At 31.1% G+C, this 27,827-nt stretch overlaps 1 protein-coding gene across 1 annotated transcript in view; it reads right to left on the bottom strand.

Annotated features, from left to right (window-relative positions):
- Positions 1-18,406: 18,406 nt before the first annotated feature.
- LOC132918410 (uncharacterized) overlaps positions 18,407-27,827 on the bottom strand; it is a 28,414-nt gene continuing 18,993 nt past the window's right edge. Inside the window, exons 10-16 of the mRNA XM_060979625.1 lie at positions 21,072-21,278; positions 20,616-20,851; positions 20,119-20,277; positions 19,321-19,389; positions 19,043-19,111; positions 18,793-18,939; positions 18,407-18,696 (exon numbers count right to left, since the gene is read on the bottom strand). Coding sequence (XP_060835608.1) covers positions 18,606-18,696; positions 18,793-18,939; positions 19,043-19,111; positions 19,321-19,389; positions 20,119-20,277; positions 20,616-20,851; positions 21,072-21,278 — 978 coding nt within the window. The 3' untranslated portion in view covers positions 18,407-18,605. The remainder of the gene's footprint in view (positions 18,697-18,792; positions 18,940-19,042; positions 19,112-19,320; positions 19,390-20,118; positions 20,278-20,615; positions 20,852-21,071; positions 21,279-27,827) is intronic.

Genomic DNA, 27,827 nt, shown 5'->3' on the forward strand with positions numbered 1-27,827 from the left:
TTGACTATTTAAAAAACATTTAACTCGCAATATTATTACGTTATTATAATATACGGCCGTGACTGCGGGCTTTGAATTTAATTACGACCAGTCACGGTGCGGTGATTTTCGCGATTTATGAACGCGAACAGATTTTGTTGTATATAGGCGATGCTCAGTCGTATACGCGGTGTTGGCGGACGGATGTCGCGTTACGGTCATCGTCAACCGAAATCGAGGCAAAACCGTACCGAGTATGATGGTGAATATTGGTACACACACGTTCATAAATAGGGGTGTGGAGGGGTTTAAGGAAGGATTAGTCCACTCTGAGCCATTTCAAGCCAATACGCGTCATATAATATGATAATAATTTATTCAATTTAGTTATGATTAATTTGTTACTTAACTTTGATCGTTATATGAAAATAAATCTAATTAATTTGTATTCTATATATTATTACGATCCAATAAAGTTCGATCACATAGTTTTACTCGAAATCTACTGGACTCGAGTCTACAACATTTCTGAACCCTGTTTGCACGCGTATATGAGTTCGCAGGGATGTATATGTGTAAATATTGTGCCTGTCTCGTCTTGCGGCGGCGGACATGAGTGGGAAGAGTCGTGGATCTACTGCGCGGCTGGAGAGTGCGCGAAAAACATTAATCACGCGGAATGACACTCGTTAAGAGTAAAAAAATAAACTCCTGTATGAGATAACATAATATTGCACAATCTCCGAGCAAGAGAGCGATAGAGATACACACGACTGTTATACAGTCGCAGAAAAGATTCGGTACGGAATACGTTCGCATGTCTGAAGGCACTGTCTATAAAATATTATCGTTATAATTATATTATATTATTATCTTTGTATACATACAGATGATTGTGTGTTTTTATTGATATTTGCTAATTTTCGAAACCAGCTAATATAAAATTCGGAGAGTGTTAAATGTGTTTATAGCTTTTTTGATTATCAACATCATACGTACATGATGCATAGGTAATTAAGTTGCTATAAGGTGAACTCACATAAGAATTTTGTTTTGGATCACGAGAATTGAATATTTTTTTGTTTATCGATAAGGTTGCCATTGGTTACAGAAATAAAGGAGACTTCTATATTATAATCTATACAATTACCAAGCATGTTTATCTCCAATTTTTCTATTAGTAATTAATTTATTAATTTTGAATTTTAAAATTTGTATAATATAATAATATGCATAAATATAATATTTTAAAATTTTTGAGATTGTTTGATCTCCTCTTTTTGTAAATTATTTAACGGATTATTTTTTTTATGTAATTAATTAGGAATTTGAAAAAAATAGATTAAGTTATTGAAATATTTATAGGTATTGAATATAATAATTATTATAGTCCATACAAATAGCTTTGTATAAAATGTTAAAAATTATTCATAACATCAATATCGTCCATATATAATTATTATTTTTCGAACATAAAATTAAATAATTCAAAACTATTGGTACGTTCAAATTTTTATTTTGATATGTCAAATTTTTCAGGGAAAATAATTTACATTAGAAAAAGAAGTTTCTCAGGAGATCTCATTTGAAAAAACAGGAGTTTGTATCTTTATAATATGACACTTCAAGTAGTGTAAAAGATTTAATGAAATTTAAAATATGATATAAAGCATATATTTAAAAACCCCCAAAATCAGATTTTGAATAATTTCATATTTGAAGAAAAAAATTATGTGCTCATGCTTGTTTAATCATCCTGTTCACATATTTGTGTATGTTTGTAGCTTTTATATTGAAAAATCACTCAACTGATTTTGACGAAAATTTCAACAATTATTTTTAGTAGTTTTAACCACATTAAAAAATATACTGTAGTGTCACGGGTCATTGATTTCCCCGTGAACCGAGGTAAGTACACTAAATCTGAGATACATCTATTATTATATATCATCGTATTTTATATTTGTTCATTTTTTCCCCGGCAAAGTTGGGTTATACAACTAGTATTTTATATTATTCAGTGGCGTCGAATTATTATTATACACGTCACATGACGCGCCTCGGCCGCCGTCGAGATAAAAATCGGAGCTCGTGCGCGCTCACAGAAATACACGACCAGATGGCAGATAACCCAAACTGTCATCGAGATAATACATAATAATAATAATAATAATAACAATAATAATAATAATAAATAATAATAACAACAACAACAACAGTAATAATAATATTAATATTTTATTTTCGCGTGCCATCTGACTGGCGAGTGGCGGCATCGTGTCGCCCCCCGGCGTGGACCCCCCTACGTCCGTTGGTCCGTCGACATGTCCGCCGCACACGCCAAAATTTATCGTTTACCGTAGTCGACTCGCATACTAAAAGCCCGCACACGCCCCCGCTCATCATCCCCAGGACGTTTAGTCGTTGTCGTCGTCGTCGTCGCGGTTCGCTGTTGCGAAACGGACTTGAGGCGCAGCTGATTAAAATCGTTGCGGACTCGACGGAGAATTTTCGCCATTTCCAATTTGAACGGTATTCGAGTGCCTACATACATAAATATATATATCTAATAATAGTATAACCCGTTTAGATTATAATAAATAATATTATGCTCGTGATATTCCGAAAAGAAAAAAAAAACATTGTGTAATTAAGTTGAATAACAGCCAAACATGTTCACCCAATCACGAGTGCATTATTATATTGTCGGTATAGGTACACGTAGGAAAACGGTTTTAATTGTGCGCACAATACGCGTATGCATATTATATTATTATGTTATTATGCATAAACATTTTTTTTCTGTGCTTTACTGCATGACGCCCAGTGAACTGGTTCTGAAGTTTTGTGGTGATCTAACATTCCGACGGTTTTATAATTGGAAACCTACGCACAATTGGTACTGTCCGTATATACATATATATATGTAAAAGTCTCCGTGCGCTTTATTTCACAAAGCAAAATAAACACTCTCAGGTTATACGTATTATGCTGATTGATGTGTTTTTTTTTTATTATTTATGTAACGGAATAAAATATACACAATAATATATTTTAAGATTTTAATAGGCATTTTGTGTGATTTTTTTTTTCACTGTTATTGTAAATCTATAGAAATCATCGAGGATTATCTTATAAATAGATCTAGGACATTGTTGTATAACATCTGTGATAAATTTTGACATTTTATTGTGACCATGTTCATATTATCATTACTGACATTTCTACAGAAAATTTTATACCATGACATTTGGTTCCGTGTGCAGAAAAATCATTAGGGCAATGATGTATGGGCGCACGCGTATACAAAGAAGAATAATACTGTTTGATGAAATAATTTAATCGTGGTGTACTATTATTTGGCTGTCTCATATTAGTCATCGAGAAATATAATATTTATTATTTACACATAAAATAAATAAAAAGTTATTACTGGATTTTTCGTAGATATCATATATTTTAAAATATAATATTGTTTACTCAATGATTTGATTCAAATGCTACTGAATTGTATAAATATTGATAAATAACATATTTTTTATATTAATTTGCAAAAAAAATATGTACATTTTATAAATATTACTATTATAATAGGTAAAATGTTGTTATAATATGTGTTGGCATTTTTGCGATTGTCGCCAAGTCGACATGGTAAAAATTAAATATCTTCAACGATACGAAACGACCGCAAAGAGTTATTAAACTGTTGTTTTCCGATGACTCAAAGGGAATTTTTGGATTTGATAGAACCGTAGGTGTACGTTGTACCAATAATCAATGACAGGCATCTCTTTGTTTGAAGATCAATCGATCATTTACAAAATATAATATGTAGGAAAGTTAAATTAAACAATTAAAATTTAAAACTAATCATATTTTTGTAATATTTTGAATGATTGCATGTTTGTAAATGCTAATGTCTCAATATTCAATGCCAACATTAAACAGTAATAGGTACTTACAATGTACATTATGTCGATTTATATAGATTATGAATCATAAATTATAATAACTGTTAACTGCCGTTGTTAAGTACAAAAAAACTTAATTTTTTTATTATCTCAAAGCTCTTCGCAATACAATATCAATATAGATATTATATTTATACGGCATACCTTTATAGAAACGATGTCGTCATTATCGTATCTCACAGATAATAATGATAATTGATAACATAATTTCAGTACAGGATTGTATATATTTTATCGTACGAGTTATTCTTTTTCGCAAGGACGCGAGCGGTATATGACATGCAACTATGCGAAGAATGAGAATGTCAGAATTTATTATTGTAGTACTATAGTAAAAATAGTAAATCACATGATTTACGTTTACATTTTTTTTTGTCTAGTGTAGCATTCAACTGGTGGCAATAAAATACCCTTTAGATGAGGATATATTGTGTGTATAATAATTTTATAAACACGACGACCCAAATACGACGGTAATACATATTGTTGTGCTACAGCGTTGACAATGGGCGCTCGGCGTGTCCAGTAATAAAAAGGTTTTATAATTTGTTGTTGTTGTTTTTTTTTTTTAATCGCTTCGGAAAGCCCAATAGAGATTTTTTTATTGTGATTATTCAATTTGTGTATCCACGACACTTCGGCATATACGCATTTGGCGAGTCCCGTGTGTCCAAAGTTGAGATTATACAACGTGTATAATTAGCATTATATGTTATTATTTTTTATACGCATTGTTAATGTTTATTATACGTGTGAAATGTCCTATATGTTTTTTTTTTTTTGAATATCCATCACTATGAATGATTTATTCTCCAAATCCTTCCACTTCATAATCGTCGCAACACCGAATGTGTAATAATAGTATTATGAAAAGGTATGTCGTGTATACGCATGCTAATATGATAATATTACGTGTTAATTATTTATATCAATAAACGTGTGAAACTCAAATATTAGTGCGGCGGTCTGTCAACTTTTCGGTTATTTATTCCGGACTAACGAGGACAACTAATTATTGCAGGACGAACAGACCGAAACGTTATTGTTATTCATATAGCCAGCAGGTCGCCGCTAGTTTAGCCGCGGTGTGCGTAGGACGCGTGTAAATATACGTCGGTATCCTATCGATACGAGTAGTAAATATTAACATGTGTAAAATAAAGTGAATACACGGTTTTCGAGTGGTTCGCGGATATTCGTGTAGGTATAATAGGTACACCGGGACGGCTCCCGCCCATATGTGCCTACCTCATAAATTATTTTACGATGTTACAAATATTTTCGATTATGAAGACTCCATTAGTCGGGCGACGATAATATTATGCTTGATGTGTGCGTATGTGTAATGAAATCATTACCCGCATGATCGACGGAGGCTGCGGCGCGACGGCGTTCGTGATTATTAGTTACACCGAGACAAATTCGTGACTGGCAGCCGAACGAAAAACAACCGGCAATTTGTGTGACCCATTAAATTGATTTGCATTTTAAATATTTTAACGATAACATTTTTGTCTCTATGATCGAGACGAAAATATAGCGTCGTGTATCGTAATAATTCACTGTGGTGATAGATGCCAATATATATGTAAACAGTACGACGGCCGCAGAAACATTATTATGACAATGGAGACCTCCGCCGGAGAAGCGGACAGCCTCGAACTTTGAGGTCAGCGCTTAGTGAAATATATTTTTAGATTATTGTTTCACGACAATTAACCCGTCATAGTTATATTATGGTGGCGGTCACACCAAGAAATTCTTGTGCTTTATTGGATTTGTGGACCCCGGGCGTTTGCTATTAACGCTGTGATCCGTCGCGCGCAAATTGAATTATGATTATTACTGGCAAGTATAAGTACATATGGTATAACACATATGTTTATAGACTATAGCTAAATCGTATTCAGCTATAACGCAAGAAATACCGACAGGGCACAGAGATTTTAACGCACGAATTAATATGTATGTACGCCGCGCTGATGGACACGTAAATGATGCGTATAATGCATACCCATGTAGAGGCACTTTTATAGAGAATACATTTTGTAGGCGTGAAATCAATCCAAATTTCAAAACTATCTCCTTATAATTATGAATGTGTTTGTCGAGTTAAATTAAAAAAATATATTTTTATTTAAAAGTTTACAGATATACAGAACGTTTTCAACCCTCTTCCAATGAGTACATGCCCTTGCACAGAAGCTCGAAAGTCGACATATATGACGTAATCTCGACAACTGACGCACGCATATTATTTACGTGTGGTCGTTATATTATACGTACGAGGTGTTACAAAACATATCGAATAAAAACAGGGTTCGACCGATTGGGGTCGTGGTTATCGTAGGCCGTTGCTCAAACAGTGGTCATCGTCGTCTAGCTCTTGTTGACCGTAGGCCAATGTCATATTTTGTCAAATCTCGTTTACCGAAATCGAAACGGCGGCTCCCGGTCTGACCCAGATACAGCGTGATGCTGTGTGGTGGTGTGGACACGCAAAAACTCGATGGCTCAACGACTTCGATGCCGTACGCCGCCATATCATAATACTTAATACAACGAGTTGCTCAACTCATGCGTACGAGCTCACAATAATAATAATAATAATAATAACAATAATACATATAAAAATACTGTAACGCTAAAACCTGCAGTAATAATCGTTTTATAATTCGATAAACTCATGTGCAACAACGTGCGCGATATACACTAAATCTAAATCTAATTCCATGTCTATATAGGTATTGTATTAATATTGTTTTCGGATTGTAAAATGTACATGGTCGTAACAAGTCGAGGACGGGCCGCCGCCGCCGCCACGCGCCCATAAAGCACACACACGAACGAAACGGGACGGACGACGGATGGACGGACGGACATTCGGGCCGGCGACTACGCGCCAAAGTCGGACGACTGAAAGGGGGCGGGGTGTGGGAGGCGGTACCCGGACGAGAAAACGCACGTTTCAATTAGAGACGGTACACAACAGTCGTATTTTACAATCTACGAGAGTATAATAATAATAAAAAAAAAAATACGTTTTCCCGCGTAGGAGTGTCCGACCTTGTGACAGTTTCGGCTTAATGATCCGTTCCTAAAGCGCGCGCCGAGATATTATTTTTTATTATTATATATTATTATTGGTGTCCATCGGCCGGACGGCGTCCTATGTACTTGCGCGCTCCCATTGTATTATATATACACGAGTACCGCGGCGAAGGGTCCGTTGCACAAGTCCGCCATCCTCGTGTTACAATAAAAATAATATTGTTATTAATAATAATTACATACAGCACACTCGTTATAGTCGTGCAATATCGTTATAATTTATTGCCGATGAAATTTTTCTCTCCATATCGTATGGAAAATAAAAAGTAACATCAAAACGGCAATGGTACGACTCCGTCACCGATCAGATCAGACCTATTCACCGAGAATCCCTCTGATTATTTTTTTTTTATAAGACAGTTATTTAAAATCCGATTTTTTGAATTTTTAAACACATACTTTAACACCATATTTTATAATTTTTGAAACGTTTGTATTAAAAGGGATATCCTGTGCAGATACAAACTTCTGTTTTTAAAACGAGAACGCCCTTTTTAATTAAAAATTCGAACGAGTAGTTTTTAAGTTCTTAAATGTTGTGTACTAAGTATAATAGGTCCACGATAATAGGTTTATACATATGTGTATTATCAGTATATTTCAACATTCTATAGATCTGAATTTGAATAAATTCATTATTAAAGGTAAAACGGAGATAAGTGTGCTCGGTGAATCACTCTGTATATTATACTATACTCTGCGTACGTCACGTGTAAGTATAATATGCATAGTCGTGCATAATATACGTAATCATATTATCGATATAGTTTTTGTCCGATATTATATTATACGTTACGGTACGTCGTTACGAATAGTTTTAAATACCGTGGCGCCGCGTTCGAGTATTTATAAAATTTAACATAACCCACGTATATCGGAGGATAATAATATAATATAATATATATGTGACGAAAATGTGTTTATAATAGCGAACGTGGGCCGTATTTAACCTTTTAAATATATGATTCATTCGTGAGTTTATAATAATAATAATAATAATAATATTATTATTAATATTCCTAACCTCGCACACTCTGTCTAGGCATTTAGGAGATCAGAAAATCGTGATTCCTGTAGCAATCCAATCGCCCTTATTTTAGTAAAGTTCAGACAAAACGATGGCGCCGGTGTTGATAGGTATTACATATTATATTATATTATACGATTTACCAACACGTAAAGCGTATATAGGAATGTTATAAATTTTTATTAATTGACGTTACGCAATATTATATTCTTGTTTACCAAAAGTGGTTCGATTTTTGGGATACGCAGCAGCTCCTTATTTTAACGAATAGAATCGATTAACACGATTGTCGTGGCTAAACCGTGTGTCAAAACGAGTATTGCAAAAATAGTAACAACACCTGGAGCGATGCGCGTGTATTGGCTACAAGTAAAGTGTATTCTTAAATTGTCAGCGGTGTCACCATCGCGATCGATATTCAATGTATACTTTTATATCTGTTAAGTTTTCTCGGTGATTTATAATATTCGTTCGTACTTATGTATTTGCTCGATCAAAAAGAGTCGTATAATTAAAAGTTGTAGGTCGAAGTTAAAATCAATTTTCGTTATTGTTAAACGCTAAATGCCAAGAAAAATGATTTACGATAAATGCGTATTTATTGTTACGAGAACCATTCCCAGTCAAATGTGTAAAATGTTTAAAAAATATTTAATATTTATTATAGATACGTCTTGTTACTAAAGGTTAATGCGTTAATCGTGTACATATATTATTATAAAACGCATAGGGTTTTTTCTAATACACTGAGCAGTACTATTGATAACAATAATAATGAGAATAATATTATACATGCAGTGGTGAAAATACAACTGGAAACTCATATCTCGTCGGAAAAAATATTGGATCGCGCGAACCATGTCTTTTGAATTGCAAAGAATTAATCACATTATACTATTATAGTAACAAATGATGTCACCGTAATAAACGATTACGAGTTTATCAAATTTTAAATTATTTACACGTACGTTTAACGAACGATGTCATCATAGCAACTGATAATACGTGTAACAAAAAGGTGACTTGGAAATATTTAAGATAAACCCCAAGCCAAAATGACATGTTCATGTCAAAATGGATATAATAACAATGACGACTTATACGAATGACCGTTTGTCGTCATCGTCGTCGTCGTCGTCGTCGCTGTTGTCGCAGTGTTATTATAATAATATAATATACAGCGGTTGACCTGGTTATTATAAAAGTGCATTTAGTCCGCGCACCCGTGCTTTGAGAAGAAAATGCACGTGCGTGTGTGCATGTGTTCGTATGTATTACCGGCGGTCTGACAAATGATTCATTGACAACCAGTTGACCTCTGGGACCTTCAACTTTTCATTAAATCACACCGAACCTTGGCAACAATAGCACATAACTAGGGAATTTAGAACGTAAGGAGATCGGTGGAAACGCATACATACACGCGTGCGGCGCAGACTCATAATATATAACACTACACACTGTCCGTAGGTACAGACTTGTAAAATTCCAATATATGCGTGTGTGGGTGCTATAATACTGACGCCTTTGGACAGTCGACAGTCGCGGACCACGGGGAACACCGGTAGCTAATTTCGTAATACGATCGTACGCAGCCGCACACTAACTCTCTTGCACACACACACACACACACACACACACACACACACACAGCAGATACACCGTACGATGTTAACTGTTTAAGTGCCCGGACCACACAGCTTATAAGGAGATAGTTAATAAGCCGCGCGCGGTCGCAAGGTCTTGCCAATCGCCGCCACGCGAACCACTGCAGATACGCGTATATATAATATTATAGCAGTTTGACGTTGTACGATTATTCTTGTGTGAGATTTTCCCGCATGACGCCGGCCGGTCAACTGCGACTGCTGCAGTCGAGTGGTGTTATTAATTGTTATTGTTGAAAGAAAAAATTATTTTACCAAATAATAAAATCTATTAAATTACATACGCTACACGATCATTATCGAAAATAAAAATTTAAGTGTCGTATTAATTATATTATTACGTATGCGCCACCATTAATTTCAAGTACGAAATGAGATTGAAACTAATTTAAACGATGGCCGTCGAACAAAACATATTGAGTCAACCGATTCGATGAATCATTGGTAAAATGTATCGGAGGATTTGAAAGTTAAAAAAATCTATAAAAAAAAAATGTAATGTTTGCGAATTCGGTCCTTGGACGAAATTGGGGAACCTATGGCAGTGAAAAAATGAAAATAGATCATATAGTTGAATATCGTACTTACATTAACAACCACGTATGTGTAGACTGTAGGTATAATATTAAAAAAATATTTCATATTATGTAACCATGTCTCATATAGAGTATTTTATCCTATTTCTCTAGGAAGTTGATGTTTGATATTGTCCATGCATTTATTCGTACGCCAATAACATTTTTTTCTATGTTAATTTAAATTGTATCGTTAAGGTCTTACTAATGTTTTATAATTACTGCTTCTAAACATGTTTAAATTAAAAAAAAAAAATGTATCGCAGTTGTTATCTCGTTTTTAATCCATATTCCTTTGTAAAATACCTTGTGTGTTATCAACTGATAAATTGATTACAATTGTCCAAAGAACTTCGAATTTATAAAAGTATTTTATACAATAATTATATACCTATATAAACACTTTATCAATATAAGAACTATGTAATGGCCCATAATGACATAAGTACTGATTTGTTTTGCTGGTGTGGTGACCAACATAAAACGAAATTCGAAATTTTATATACCTAATGATAAATTTATCAATCGACAGACATAGTAAATAGTATTATGTGATGAATCGGTAGTTTCTCGCGGGTGCGTTCCGTCGTCATAATTTATCATACTCAAAAAATTTCATCGTAACCGGCGCCAACCAATGCGTACCACCCGTAGCGTGTTACCGTGGCATACGTTAATTCCTTTTTACTTTTTCTTCCGACGGCGCTCGACTACTGTATAGTCATACCACGGTATACGGTAGCCAGCCTCTCTCTGTGGATCGGACACACGCGATGCAATAGGAACATAATATTAAGATTTGTCAAAATGTGACGTTTGGTACGGGTTGATGTCTAAGAACAGCACTTTGCGAACAAAATGTGTTATTTTTTTTTCTAGAACCACTTTGGTAATGTAATATTTGAAATTTATAATTTATCTTAATCATACTCATCTAAAAAAATCTCGATATTTTTAAATATTAAAATTAAGTACGTATTGTATAAATGCGTAAATATGACATAAAAAATGTTTATTCAATATTTAGATATTATAATGTATATATATTCACATTAAACTGAATGAACTTAAAATTATCAATAGAGGTATATAATTAGTAAAGTATACATTTAGGATACATTATATTACCATATAAATAGCCGATTGATTATAACGTGCAGATTATATATTATGTTCGACGAGTTAAATTATATATAATGCTGTTTAGCAATGTTTGCTATAATTTGTATTATTTACATCTTATATGTATAATGTATAAATATATAATATATGCTTCAACTTTCAAGCATTGCTTTATAGTTCATAATAATAATATATTATTACATACGATATCAATGTTATTCGTATATAATTCGTTTAATATATTTATGTCATTCGAATAATAATATTATATTAAATACCTTTTAAAATTATAAATGCAATTTAATTTAATTCAACCTCTAAATAACCGACGACGTTCAATGTAATTTGTTTTATTTGGATTTTAAGATCTGTTGTCGCTGATAAACGCATGGTCAGTCACTCGGTCTTATTTTGTTTCTTAATTTTTTCGGTATATCTACGTATCAACAGAGCAATTAATATTCAATATTACCTACACAAAAACAAAATATTATTTCAAGTTTTGCATCAGTACTTTTTTACCGTTTGTCCAGTTTTACATCATACCTTATTTATATACGCGATCGTGTATATAGTTTATTTATAAAATCACACAATACAAATATTTCTAAATACCTACATTAAATCGGTTGCGTATAGTGAAATCATTGCGTAGATAGGTATTTAATTCGTTGAATAATATTTTGTAAGTATGCATAATATTTTTCTCTGTCAACACACGGTTATTGAATTATTGTTCGATAATAACTAATACATAATATATACATTATATTATAGTCGACTCATTATGAAGTATATCAAACTCTGATCCTGATATGTATAGGAATTGATATTATGAATGCAAACGATCGTGAGTCATTATAGAAAGAAAAACGTGGTAAAATAAAAATCATATTACGATAAAAACATGTTATCTATGCTGTAGTATGGCACAAGTGCGTGGGTTTTAGCACTTTTAAACGTTGAAAGCGTACACACACACATATATACACGACTCGTGCACTATATTATACACCTCTATGTACCTATATAATATTATAATGTACCAGAACGCCGTAATTTATTACTCTATAACAATTCACAGTAAATATACGTATATAAAAATAATATCATTGGATATTACCTAAATATAGTATATTTATACTTTATAGTACACAAAGCACGATTATGTTCTTTTCGACCGTAATCGAAACTCGCATTTTGTGCACTTCAATGGTTTTTAAACGACACAGTAATAATAATATTATGTATACGCCACGTATAGTATAATATTTTAGTGTTTTGTTTATATTATAATATAATATACGAACAAAATGGTTTGAAAAATCATCAAAAGTTTATGTCTTCGCGAATCGACGGTTGTTCTTGCTCGTCATGCGATATTGCTCCGACTTGAACCTCACTGACGGCTCTATTTAATATAGATAAAATAACATTACCGTAAAATATAGGTTTGTCCTCCAAACGCCGATGGACGTTGTTTTAGTGGTTGATATATACCTTATACCCGTAGGCATTAGAGTCGCCAATGGTAGTTCAGAAGTGCGGGTCACGGGAATACGAATAAAAACAGATAGACATAACTCAAAATATTTTAGACGAAGGTATAACAATTTTTTTATATTTTCTGGTTGAAAATAACTGCCATTTAAAGCTTTAATAATAACATTGAGTATATTGTGATGATCAGTTTATTCGTAGATCTAACAAAACAAGTCAAAAAACTTTGAGTGAACACATTGAAACAGTTTCTGCTCTTATCGAATTTTGTTCACAAACACGTCACGATGGACGACATTTTACCTATCTCATGATAGAAACTATGATATACACAGCATGGTATGATCGTAAAGGTTCATATTTGGTTTGAGTCTGCCCAACACATAATGTACTCATATTATCATTCGGTTATTATTATTATACGCTACGCTGTGTCACGTGCCCACCAAAGGGGCAAAGCCGCAAAGGATCTGACTGTTAAAATGTCCCGATCATACTTAGTCGTTTATACAACAGGTACATCAAACAATATTTTCTGTCGGATTGAATGAGTTCATCCAGACCTCCTCACTTCCTATTCTGCGTTAAAAATGTAAACGTACGACAAGTGACGACAAAGCCGAACCCACGGCATTTGTGATATCGCCATTTTAATAATTATTATAACTATAATATTTACTAATAATATATAAAAATGATCAAAATTCATTTTCAAGTTTAACGGTAAAATAAAATCACGAATTTTTTTTTATAAAAATAGCTGATATCACACCAAAAACATTTCGTTATAACTCCGTGTAAAAAAAACCTTAGTTAAAAAAAATTCTGTATTGACATTACATTTAGTAGCTAATGATTACATCTTTAAAATAAGTGATATAATATTGAAATTAAGTAAAATGCCATTTGACGACAAATATAAGATCAATTTTAAAGTTAAACATTTAGGCAACATATTGTTTACCTACTTGGTAGGACGTGCAAGTCTAAAAAAAATACAAATAAATAACCTAGTAAATTTCGTAAATACAATTTTTAAACAATATGTTGACTAAGTGTTTAACTTTACAATTGATCTTATATTTGTCGCCGTAAGTATTTGTAATATTACAAAATGGCATTTTACTTAGTTTTCATATTACATCACGACTTTTAAAGGTGTAATCATTACCTATTAAATGTAATGTTACAACAAGAATTTTTTTAACATAGTTTTTTTTTTATACGAAGTTATAACAAAGTGTTTTTTGTGTAATATCACTAACTCCTGTGTACGGCTATATACGGCTACCTATTTTGGATATAAATTCTTCTGTACACAATCAATATAGTTACAAAAAACTAGCTTGAGAACTTAAATGAAAATAATGGATTTTGCACTGAAACTCATAACCGTACAAAAAATGGTTTATTATCATCGCGGTATAATTATTATTGTAAAATACGAGTGATTAAAACGAAAACGTTGTGGACGTATATCCGACGACGAGCTTAAAAGTCTTGTGCAACCCGTCGCTGCCGAAGATTCGTCTCGAGTCGAGAGGCGGGGTAAGGTTGTCAATTATTTTCGATAGTATCATAATAATTCGTCTAATCGATTTTTACACGCCACTGCTGTATAATAGTTGTGCGCGTTGCGAAACGACACGGCACCGGCCCGGGGCATCATCCCGCAACAATCAATATTGCATATTATTATTATCGTATTACTGCGGCGGCGGCGGCGGATCGAAAAAAAAAAAAATGAAATAATAATATCTGACCACCTCCGTGCAGCAGACTGTATTCTCCGACATATCTAACATATACCTAATACAATATAATAATATGTACGTACGAGTGTCATTAATCATAATAACGTTCGAGATCGGAATGTGCGCTGCGCGATCGTAATCGTACGGAGCGTGTGTGTTTTGATCTTCTACACGCGGGCGACCGTTTTACCATAAACATTATATGTACGTACTTTGCGTACGACGATGACGGGTCAAACGCGAGTCACGTCGCTCGAAAAGAATAATAATATTAATAATAATAATATTATTACGAGCGTATATTATTATTCGTATCCGCCACGGGCCGATACATACGTACAGCGTTGTCGCGCCACACATCAAGGTCCGCGATGCATAATATTATAATTACATCACACCGGACGATGACAAATTGGAGGCTCGCGTTTTGTCGGAAATCTTATCGGTTTCTTTTCCAATCGAACTTTTAACCGCGACGACCAGGTGTCTCGATGAAATTAGATTCTTCAACACTGTTGAGTATGAAAAAAATAGGACACCACCAAAATAACCATGATTTGTATGTACACACAGTGTGATTAAACAAGTACACTCCTCACCATCGTTTTCGTTTTGACAATGAATGTATCAAAATTCTGATACTTGAAATTTTCAAATAATTTCATTTAAAAAACGTATTATTTTCAATTGTTTATATTACTTAACGAGTGTTTCGTGGCCCTTTTTTTTTCAAATTCATATTGATGTAAATTATTTGGTAGACATTTTTTTTTTTTTATGTTTTTATGTACTCATTCAAAATATAAGCGAGTAACTTTTCAGTCATTAATATTATAACGCAAATGATAATATTCCTTAGAAATGTTTTTACAAATACATAAAATAGCCCTAACATCGGATCTAGTGTTTATTATACTAGAACTATTTTTACAAAAATTTTAATAGAAAAAAGGGGATGAGCATGATCGATGTATCACTCTGTATACTATACTAATACTATAATAGTCATGTGTACTCGAGGCATCCGTTTCGAAACGCGCATGCAGCCAGACCGTAACACAATACATCACGATCCAGTCTTGTGGAGGAGAGTATCCCTGGAGGGTTATTATAATATATATATATATATATATATATATAAGACAGAGAGAGAGAGAGAGAGAAAGAAAGAGAGGCATAATTCGCGTGCAGTGTTACGGTGTTACGCGTTGCAGCAGCAGTATTACCTATATCTATATTATACGCGATAGATATTTTATTAATAATAATAAAAAAAAATGTATTATATAGACAAGAATTATTATAGTTATTAATATTATTATATTATATACGATCTCCCTCGATATCTGGGCAAATTGTATAATCTCTCGCGCGGATGACAATCCAACACTAATTATACCCATATGAACCGGTTTCGTCGTACAAACCGCCTTCAATGGTATATATACATAACAATATTATCGATATAATATTAAATTATTATATATTCGTGATATTGTAGCGTTGTAGCTTGTAAGTATCCATGTACATATGGCATTGCTTTATGGTGCTGCCGATGTAGCTATTATTTATAGGTAACACTAAACACATACCGTGCGGAATGCCAATAAACCCTTACCCGAGGATCGTATATGGATATTTTTTTTTCTAAAGTCTAATAATAATTATAACGCACATTATAATCGATATTTTTATTATTATTATGAAAGTGGATCGCGGTAAATATCGATGTGGATTCCGTGAGACTGCGACGGTTGGTTGGAGGGAAACAATTACGACAAGAACACTCGGGACTTTGGGAAACGTCCATGTATTTGTTGTGACATAGTTATTAAGAATTCAATAGAAAGTCAATCAAATTCTAATTAAATATATATATATATATATAATATAAATACATTGATGAATAGCGAATTATTACAATACGTGGACTACAAATTAGGTACTCATTAAGCAAAACTAGACTTTGAAGTCGAAATATAAAAGGGTATCTTGTTTTCTACAGTTTGAAAATATTACTATAATACAGAGATGTATAAAATATAAGTGAAAAAAAAAATAAAGAAAATTTGAGACTCGTCGCTCCATTTATGATATAAAATGTACTACGATTTATGTATTTATTTAAACATTTATTCATACATACATAATTTATAATAGATAAATATTATTTTACAATTAATTTCTTTCAAATGTTATAATACAATTATTTATATTATGTTTACTAAGATATAAAAATAAAATCTTAAATTTATGCTAACAAAAATTTACACCTATAATTTATAAATATTATAACTATTATTAGGTGGGTATAAATGAATTATATTTCAAATATTAAGTTTAAAAGTTATATTAAATATCAATACTACAATAACATATACTAGAATTACTAGAATAAGCTTTTCTTCAAGAATAAAAATTATGATATGATTAACTACCCTTTTAAAATTATTAGTGTTTACTGCTTATGACGCTTATGTAAATGGTGAATGTCAGATTTGTAAAAAATAATATTCTCAGTGATACTGTGCTAGTCGTCAGACTTAAGCATTTTTTAGTAGATATATGAAATATGAATAAATTTATTGAAAATCATAGTTATCCATAAAAACGTGGTGTTTATGATTTTTACATAAGTGACTTACTGATTTATTTAAAATAATAAAAAAAAACACAACTATAATATTTATACACGTAATTTAAAAATAAAGTTACACTTAAGGAACCTTTAATATTTATTGATAGTCCACAAGTAATTGAGATCGATATATAAATATATAATTAACTATTATGTATAGTGCCTTATACGTAAGAATATATATTTTAAATTAATTATGGTTTACACCAATATTATAGTATAAAATAAAATATGAAAGTAAAAAAAAAAAAATTGTATAATATTTATAATAATATGATAATATTTGAAAATGTTAATGATGATTGATAATCTGAATAAAATATTATGAGTTTCCACAAAATGAATACAGTTTTATTATAAAATAGTTCATTTACAATATTATATATTTAGATAAAAGATGATATTTTAATGTTTAATGTTACAACACGAAATATTGTGCCATCAAGTCTCGGTTTAATGATACGTTCCTTAAATGTATTATAATATAGTGCAATAAATTTAATAGTTTTAACTCGCTTGTTTTTAAGTCTATCGTTTTGATAATAGGATTTTAATATAGATTAATTTCTACCAACAATGCAAATATAGTCGAGCACGTTTTGACCCTAAATCAAGCCACGAGCAGCAGATTTTTTCATGGTAAATTGACATTTCAAAATTACACAACTAATCATAATTAAAAATTGATCTATGCACATGCACACACAAACACATACTAATACACACACATGCGCACAATAAATGATTTTACCAGTGTTTGTGTATACGAGCTATTATCTTAATTAAATTCCGCATCGGTATTATAAATGTGTTACAAGGTGATCGGTAAGCGCTTTTGAAATTGGCGAATCGTTGAATTTAATAACAGGTTCATATTAATATCATCGAAAAAATTACCACTCCTATTTGCAAAAAAGTGTAACGGTTTTTAACGCTATCGATATTGTATACAATTTAATAAAATTGAATGAGCTTCCGAGTAAACATAAAATAGTATTGAACAAGGACTTATCAATATTCAAGGTGACTTTTGAACGACTAAAACATGTGCAAACATAAAAGTATTGTAAGGTCTTGTAAACGTGTTTTAAAAATAATATACAATTATCATATTAACAGGTATATAATAGGTAATAATATGTAGATATTATATAGAAGTGTGTGTACGAAGTGTGCTTATCCGGATAAAAAATGTAAACGTCGAACCGGAACTGATATCAGTATAGACTAAAGTGATTTTTTTACCGCCGGAAGTCAAAACTTAATAGTTAAAAGATAAGTCGTCCGTGGGCGAAAACGCCTCGTCCATTTTTTCTAACTTTATCAAGTCGTCTTCGAAGGAGACCTTAGAACTAAAAAAGAAAAGAAAACTATGTATGTATTTTGCACGAACCACGAAATATATTATTGTAAGTGTATATTATACGGGACTCGACTTGAATATTTACTCGAGTTTAACAATTGAGGAATTATTATTCACGGCCAAGACGGCGGTTCCTTTAGGCGGTATGGCCTCGTACAGGCTGTTCTCCACGACGACTGTCGCGTTGTCCGTGATTTTGGATCTGCACGGCACCGTCTCGGAGTTAATATTTCTGAGAAATAGAAAAAATACCGCGTTGTTGGACAATATAGAAAATCGAAATTACATAATCCAATATATTGATACAAATAAATTTAAAATAATTTTATAATCACCCAGGGAATCGCACTCTGTTAGACGTTAGATTGGTTCTGTTGAAAGTCGTAATCCAGTTGCTCTGACTCCTGCGAACGTTAGTAAAAAAAAAAAAAAAAAATTATAAAAAACTGGTTTAAACGGACGTACAATGATATAATATTACATGTACGCAATATGCACGCGGTACCCATATAATATATATACTGCATACAATAATTATTATTTTTATAATAATATGATTATGTGGAGCATTCAAGCGATAAATGGCCAAGTTATTATGGCCCGTTGTACTCACATGTTTTCGATATCGTCTTTCAGCGGCGTCGTAGACGGACTGGAAATACACGACAAATAACGGCCGTTCCTAAAGCATAAAACAATAATACATGACTGACAGCGGCGATAAATATTATTAACAAAAATCGGTTTAAAAAGTTTTTAAATTTTTAACGCGATTCGCGTGTCAGTATAAATTATACGCATATTACGCACGTATATGTAAAATAATATTAAGACTAGGACTTATGTACATTGGTATGTTTTTTTTTTTTGCGGCGTTATTTCACACATATTTTTATCAGTCATATGTCCACAAAGTATCTATCATCGATATTCGATACATGGTGTAAAATTTTTTTTATTTTGCATTACTTTGTATATTTTAAATATAAAACGTAATGTTGTTGCATATTTTAAATATAAACACGAAAAATACATGTTTTATGAAAAAGAAAGTAGTCCAAAGGTCGGATGTCACGTCATATTATTACATTTGTAATTTCAATTTCATTAAATCAGAATTTTTGTCTTTAACGAAAACAAAATGAAAGTGCTGTGAGTTTGTTTCAAAAAAAAGAGTACCATACATTATCTAGCTTAATGTTAACACAAAAACTAATTTTGTTCAATTTCTTTCAAAATTAAACGATGATTTTTACACGATTATATTTCATTTAATGAGAGTTTAGAAAATATTGGTAAGTTAATAGAATATTTTGTTATATGTGTGCAGATTATTTTATAGTGCATATACATCCTATTCCTAATAAATTATAAATAATAATAATATGTATAATATAACGATTGTGCTCACTTGACATATCCAAAATATAAGAGCCCCACGGCTACCATAGACAGCATCAAGAAAAACATCGCTGCGTACACTAAGGACATCGCGGTGCTCGTTTCGCCGTCGGAATTCGTATTGTATAATTTCATTATACCCAAAACTTTGGTGTTGTGTTCTAAATTCCTAAAAATATATATATTACGATGTTTTATAATAATATTATCTTTGATGAAGCGTTTAAAAATATAATAATTTAGATAAAAAGACAAATAAACGTATAAACTTTTTTTTTCAAGTTAAGGGTTGAACTATATATCTATGATGTTCTCCAGTACCCCGTTTTCGAATAAATGATCTGTATCGATTCAAAAGTTCTACCAACGATTGTAATCGCAAAACTAAAATATTTTAACCGTCCCAAAACCGGCTGAACTAAGTTTTTGAAAGTCGGCGCTAATTAAATGTAACTTTAAATTGGTATTTTTCAAATATTTTTTGTTACATAGATTATTTCCACTGACTTTTCTAATTCCAATGCCGACACCACCGAACCATCCGTGTTGTTCACCCCGTACACAGTCAACAGCCTCTCGGCGCGCCACTGCCCGTCCGTAAACGTGTTGATCACGTCGTTGGTGAGCGACATAACTCTGACTCCTGATATTTCGGACAGTTGGGATTCGATAGCCGCGGGGTCTTCGATGGAGCTGAACTGGACACTCACCCGGACAACGTCCGAGAACGTTAAGTACTTCACCTGAAATCGTCCGACCAAAGTCCAATTTTAAGTTTGCTTTTTTCATAACCATTTATTTATATTGTGCTTGACATCGAGTTATCTTAAAATTCTATAGTGAATATCACATTTCTATTTTTTTTTTTTTTGCTCCGATCCCTCGATCGCTGAACGAAGCGACCACAATATGCTATTTACGTATATCACACGTTGTGATGCTTATATCGATCCTGATACTTACGGTAATAGTCATTGTAGATTCTGATCCGTCGGATTTGCCGTCGTTGTCCTTGGCCACCACCTCGAATGTTTTGTTCGCGGTGCTATCGTCCACCAAACTCATACAATATATTATTCCTGTCTCCGAGTTTATGATAAAGTCGTTAGCGTCATCTCCTCTCAGCGAGTATTGTATTTTTCCGTGTTTTCCCGCGTCCTTGTCTGTCGCCTAAAACCAAAAACCGTCGGATTGTTTAGAAAAAAAAAATGTTTACTTTATGATTATAGATGTTTTGTAATAATTATTTTGTATTATTCCATCCATCATCGTCATTGCACGTTCATATATTTAAATAGCAGACGGTAATTTTTTTGTACGATACCTATACTATATAATATTATGTACACGCATTACATAAATGTATTTTTCACGCATTGAGCGTATATTTTTTTAAAAGACATTTATTCTAAAAATTAATTTTTACTTTTCTTCGAATGTTTATAATTTAAAGAAACAATTCTTTTTTTCGTAATAATTTGAGAAGTTTCGATCAGCTAAACATGTTTACACAATTTGTCTTGTCTGTAGATTATATTTGATAAAAAATAATATGTACCATTTATAACGACAAAACAATATGTACGAGGAGGAGTATAAAGATTAAAAAACTTTTTGGAAATTTTTGATCGGAATTCAATAAAAAAGTTTGATGAGAAAAAGTAAACTTAGTTATTTTAAGAAACCTTAAAACCATCATTGGATTTTTACGATAGTTGCTAAACGCTAAAATACAAATATTTCACGACGTAAAGACAAAATATGAAATAGTTATCATTTCAATGTATAATATCACTATACTATTATGAAATATTAACTCAATAAAAAAAAAACTCTTTGACATATATTCACAGTTGGAATGCCAAAAAACGCAAATAAGCAAAAATATATTTGATTCTATTCAGATAAATCTATAAAGACTCGGGAAAAATTATCATAAATATTTATACCTAGGTATAGTTGGTTAATAACGTTTCTACATCATGATATTTTATGCATTCAATAATAATTTAAATGGTAAATGCATAATCAACTTATTTACATTATGTTTATATTTTGTATTATATGTTTTGCTGCATACATTCTAATATTCTATCCACATAATATTTAAAATTCACTTTTTAGACTTATTATCCACAAATAATATTTAGAAATTTTATCTACGAACTGTGTAGCATATTTTAATGAAATAATTTACGTATATACTTAAAAGGATAACATAATAATTTGTTTATATTATTTAATTTTTTTTTGTACTTGAATTTTATCTATTTTATTGAATTTTTTTAGCTGATATTAGTTTGATTAATTATAAGTTATGTATGATGTATTTCTTAAAAAAGATCAATAATGTTAACTTATATTTTAATTTTGCACCATATTTTACACATTAATAATGTATTATACTAGTATTATTGACTTATAGTTATATTCTAATAAATTAAGTAACAATTTATAATGTGAGTAGTATTCGTTGTCGATTTTTATTTATTATTGACAATTACAGGGATAAAAAATTTGTTATTATACTTTGCACGATATACTATAAATATCACTATTTATTTTGTATCCTGCAATTATATGATATTAAGGATTTATTTTCTATAACTTGCCTAAAATAATAATTCTTCAATGATGTTTCAATAATAAAAATCTGACGACCGTGAAGCCGAACTGCCGATAAATATACGTTACATACGCACATAATACATATAATTACGCATACATTTTATTTACTATTGCACTGTTAGTAACCTCCTATTGTGTTATATGTTACTATGTTTGTATAATGCGCAACACAATAGTATAAGTACAAACAGATCAATTTTTGAACTGATTACGATCAAATTGTATCATGTTATTGCGTGGGGTTTCCGGTAAGTTTAATTGAAATATTAATGGTTTAATTTCGAGAACTGTATTATTATATATCACATTAATAATAATTACAATATTAAAATTTACCTGTGGTGGGTTAGACACTGAAACAGTGCAAGCATATATTATATACATTATACATAGGTACAGATATATATATGTAATCTGTACATTGAATACATATTTTAAAGTATGTAAATAATACATTAAAATTGTTACTAGCTTTTTTTTATAATTAATGTTTGAACTTTAGATAATACTAAATAGTATATAGAGTAGGTATATATTTTAAAAGCTTTTTCAGAAAAATATTACTATGTAAAATGTAAGATATGGATGTTACTGTTCATAAAAATTAAACCATAGCAGTAAAAAATATATTATTATACATTTTTGTATATTTATAACTTTAAGTTAATATTTCATTTCATTATTTTTTTTTTTTAACTCCGAGTTTTTAACACAAGAAACATACCCTTTTTAAGTACTTGCAGCCTTCTTGAATATTAACAAGAAGAGAGGAGTTGTGTAATGAAGTGAAATATAGAAATACGTGTAATTTTTTCTTTTTTGCTTTGCTATTACATATTTTCAAATTTAAGTCTTCGTGTATCTAGTATTTTACAAATATTTTTAAAACATTTTCTCAACAATTGTAACATTTGCGGCCTTGTGAGAGACAGTATATATTTAATCAACATTGTGAAAATGAATAAATGTGCGAACAGGTAATAAAAAATAGTATTCTTGGTATACAAATTCATAGAAATTTTATACCGGCGTTCTGCAAAATAATAAACTGAAGTATATGCAAATAATACCATAACAATATGTAATGCCATAAATTATAGAGTAAATCAATCTTAGTGGCAGCGATAAATATTTAAAATTTAATGTTCGAAAAAAATAATGAATTAACAATATGAAACGAACCGACCGTGATAGTGGAGAGTTTAAAATACGCTGAAAACTATTTAGGTATTATAAATATTTTCAAAACATTATTTCTTTATTTGTTTTTGTTATAGATTAGTAGTATTATAATTTATAGCCATGCAATATAAAATTTAAAAAAAAAATCGATAAATGTATCAATCGATTTTTTTGTTAAAGAATAATTTGGTATATTAATGAAACTATTTTATATTGTTTCAGATGACAGATATACATGGTGACTATTTTAATGTACAAAACCCATTATTTCGAAAACTATTAATGTTTTTGAAGTCGTTAAAAAATTATATTTTTACCATTTTTATGATGATAATTTTAAAAGTGTTGAAGTAATTTTTCCTTGGTAAATGGCATTTATTTTAATTTTTAATTTTACATTCCATACTAGCATAATTTTTTCTGAGTATTTCGACACATAAAAATCAAATTTCGAACAAGAAGTTATTAACTACTATTATAAGTTTTTTATGTTTAGAGGAGTGGAGTAGTGTATGATAGTTAAAATAGGCTACTCCACTTCACTTATCGTTAATCTAAAAAAATACCTTTATATATACAGTGTTTTTTACATTTCGTATTACAAAAATAGTATAAATGACATGAGAAAAAATTTAATTTTCGTCAATTTATATCACGGAAAATTTGTAAGACCCTGTATATAGGTAAAACGAAATCAATATTAGTGTTTACGATTATATTTTGCACATGTTCAAACACTTGTCTGATCGTGGAGTAAGTAGTAAACACTAAGCCATAGAGTAATAAAATATATTATAAATTATTTATGTAGTATAGTATATTTATATTATATAATAATATATTAGTTGTAATATTACCATTAAAATATCGATTTATTGGTACAATCTGTATAATATAAGTTATAAATAACTGCCATCGTACTATGTATATTATAGGCTCAGTATTAATTTATAGTTTTGTATACGTGTGCAAAAATCAATAAACACTGTCACTGTCAAAGGTCAAAAAGAAGAGGCTGACGCCGATAATTGTTTACACAGCCGGACAATATGTAATAATATAAATAATAATGAAATGTACACAGAAAACAATGGATGCAATAATAATTATTCAATTATGTGTGTACACATACATACACACACATATTATAATATGTATATTATTATACTTCGTGCAGCAATACCTATGGCATACCTATATATAGCTTACCTAAGAATTAGATATAATAGGTACTTCCACAGAGTGCAACTTAAGCGACACGACTTTCTTCTCGACGGTCAATTAATCATGGTTCGACGAAAACAAAATAGCAACAACAATAATAATAATAAAACGGACCAGACATAAAAACGCAATTGCAAAAAATTAAATCCAAATAAACACGTCGGCCGCGGGTGATTTTTTATTATGGGTTCTCAATAATAATATATTCTGATGTATAACTTAGCAAAACGATAATAATGTTATATACTATTATTATACGTGGTATTGAGGTATACAGCATGATTCTCTAAGCATACTCACCCCGTTTTTTTATAATACATACATTTATTCAAATTTTTATTTTTGAAAATGTTCAGTATTCATTAAGACCTTATTATTTAAAAGTTCTTAAAATTACTTAAGTAGTGTTTGTTCTATGGTAATACAAATTTCTTTTTTTCAAACGAAAACCCCCTTTCCCATTATTTACTGTAAATTATTGATTAGATAATTAAAAAACAAAATGTTCAATGTTTTTAATTCAAAATTCGAAAGAGTATTTTTTGAGTTACCAACTAAAATATATTTTTAAATAGATATTGAATAACCGGATTATTCAAGAAGAGATATGGGATGAGCATGGTTGGTGGATAACCTTGTATAACACAGGCACTTGTGCTGATACTATCAATATGTATCTATACTGACTGTTCGGACGTTTGAGGTAATACATGATCGCTTAATATATAATTACATTTAAAATGATAATTTTGATGACCACTGCCATAGTTTTCGGTGGAGCAGTATTATTTTTGTAATAACAGCTAGTAGGTACACGAAATATAACAATTTGCGATATTATAATATATAATTCAACCTGAACGAAGTCGGCCATGTAATAATCGCACCATCGTCGTCATCGTCACTGTTGTCTATTTAAGGCGTCTATTTCTCCTTGAATGTCTGTGTATACTATTATAAACTAGACCAACTTAAACACATTTTACGTTCTAATAAACGGCGTTATATTATGTTCTGTATTCAGTACAGCAACGTTTCCGATGTCCGGTCACAGTAAATTTATGTCGTGCGCGACCTAGACCCCGCGCGCAATTTTAAATCATAACCGCGTCAATGTGTACGATAATAATAATATCGATCGACCTCGTACGTTTTCGCGGATGATATATGCACATTTAAATATAGCTATATATCATAATATACTAGTGTAATAATTAATAACATGCATAATATTTAGTTCTCCAAAATTGTCGACCACGATTTATCTAAAACGTCGATAGACTTATCGCTATAATAATAACATACCGTACAGTATACCTCACATTAGTTCTTATATATTATGTTTAGTGTTGGTGTATAATGTTATAAAGTAGATACTCGATAAAACGTTTTACTTTCACACGTATTGTTGATGCGAAAACTTGATACGCACACACTGGCACGAGTATTAATATATACTTACTATTACTTAATACAAGACAGATTTTTATCTGATCGGACGACGCTCCTTTTTTATTTGGAAGGACTAAAAACTCAAATTTGTTTTGACCGTTAAAAAGTACCAGAATCGTTTATTTTAAACACGCAACGCGAATTTTCAGGTATCTTAAATTAGCCCGATGGACCTGTTATACACGAATCCAAGTACGAGTACAGAAAGACAATGATTTTCGCGTATAAATCGAATGACTGACGTTTAGTGATTGTCTCGATAATCATTGAATAGAGATGTATACCGATAACCACGTACAACTTCCAGCTGATTTGATAATTTCTATTGACCATTCATTCACCCGTGGTTATATAACATCGGCTGTCTTATTATTATTTCAATAGACTTTAACGCAGTGGTTCCCAAGCTATTCTATTCTACGCCCCCTTTATATATTTTCAAAAATCTCGCGCCCCCCCTTTTTTAAATTGAAAAAAAATTGATCATATTTTTTTGTGTTCTTTAAAAATAAACTTTAAATTATTCAGAATGACTACTTTTTTATTGATGTTAATAATAATAATAATAATGGTAAATAAAAAAATACATAATGAAATTAGATGTTAATAATAATAATAATAATAATAATAATAATAATGGTAAATAAAAAAATACATAATGAAATTAATAAATAATGTTAATGCTGACAACACTTTTCCTTGGACAGTTTTTTTATGTTCGGCTCAATATTTGATAATGAACACCTTAAGTCAGATGCGACATCTAAACGATTTCTATGTTTGTTTTTTATAACTGCCATGCTGGAGAACCCAGATTCGCACAAATATGTAGATGAAAATTGTACAAGGACTTTTAAAGCTTCATTTGAAATTTCAGGATAAATAGGTTGGTATTTTACCCAAAATTCTTCCAAAGAGCTACCACTGTTAAAATCAATTTTCGCCCGTGAATCGTTCTTCAGCTCGATTGCCTGTTCTTGAATTATATCTGGCAATGTGTCTACGTTAGTACTGAATGGAGAACTTGTTAACATATATTGCCAACTTTTGTTCGAAAAATTTGGAAAATATCGAGTGAATTCATCAGTCAAACTGTCGAGATGTTTAATCACTATATCTTTCAATCCAGTAGGACAAAATGGTTCTTCTTCATCAGAGAGAAGTTCGTTCAGTCGACGGAAAGACGAAAAATTAGGAGTCTCTTTGTTTACTCGGCGTTTCCACAGTTGTATC

This window comes from Rhopalosiphum padi, chromosome 1, assembly GCF_020882245.1.
Source record: "Rhopalosiphum padi isolate XX-2018 chromosome 1, ASM2088224v1, whole genome shotgun sequence".
NCBI classification, from domain to species: Eukaryota; Metazoa; Arthropoda; class Insecta; order Hemiptera; family Aphididae; genus Rhopalosiphum; species Rhopalosiphum padi.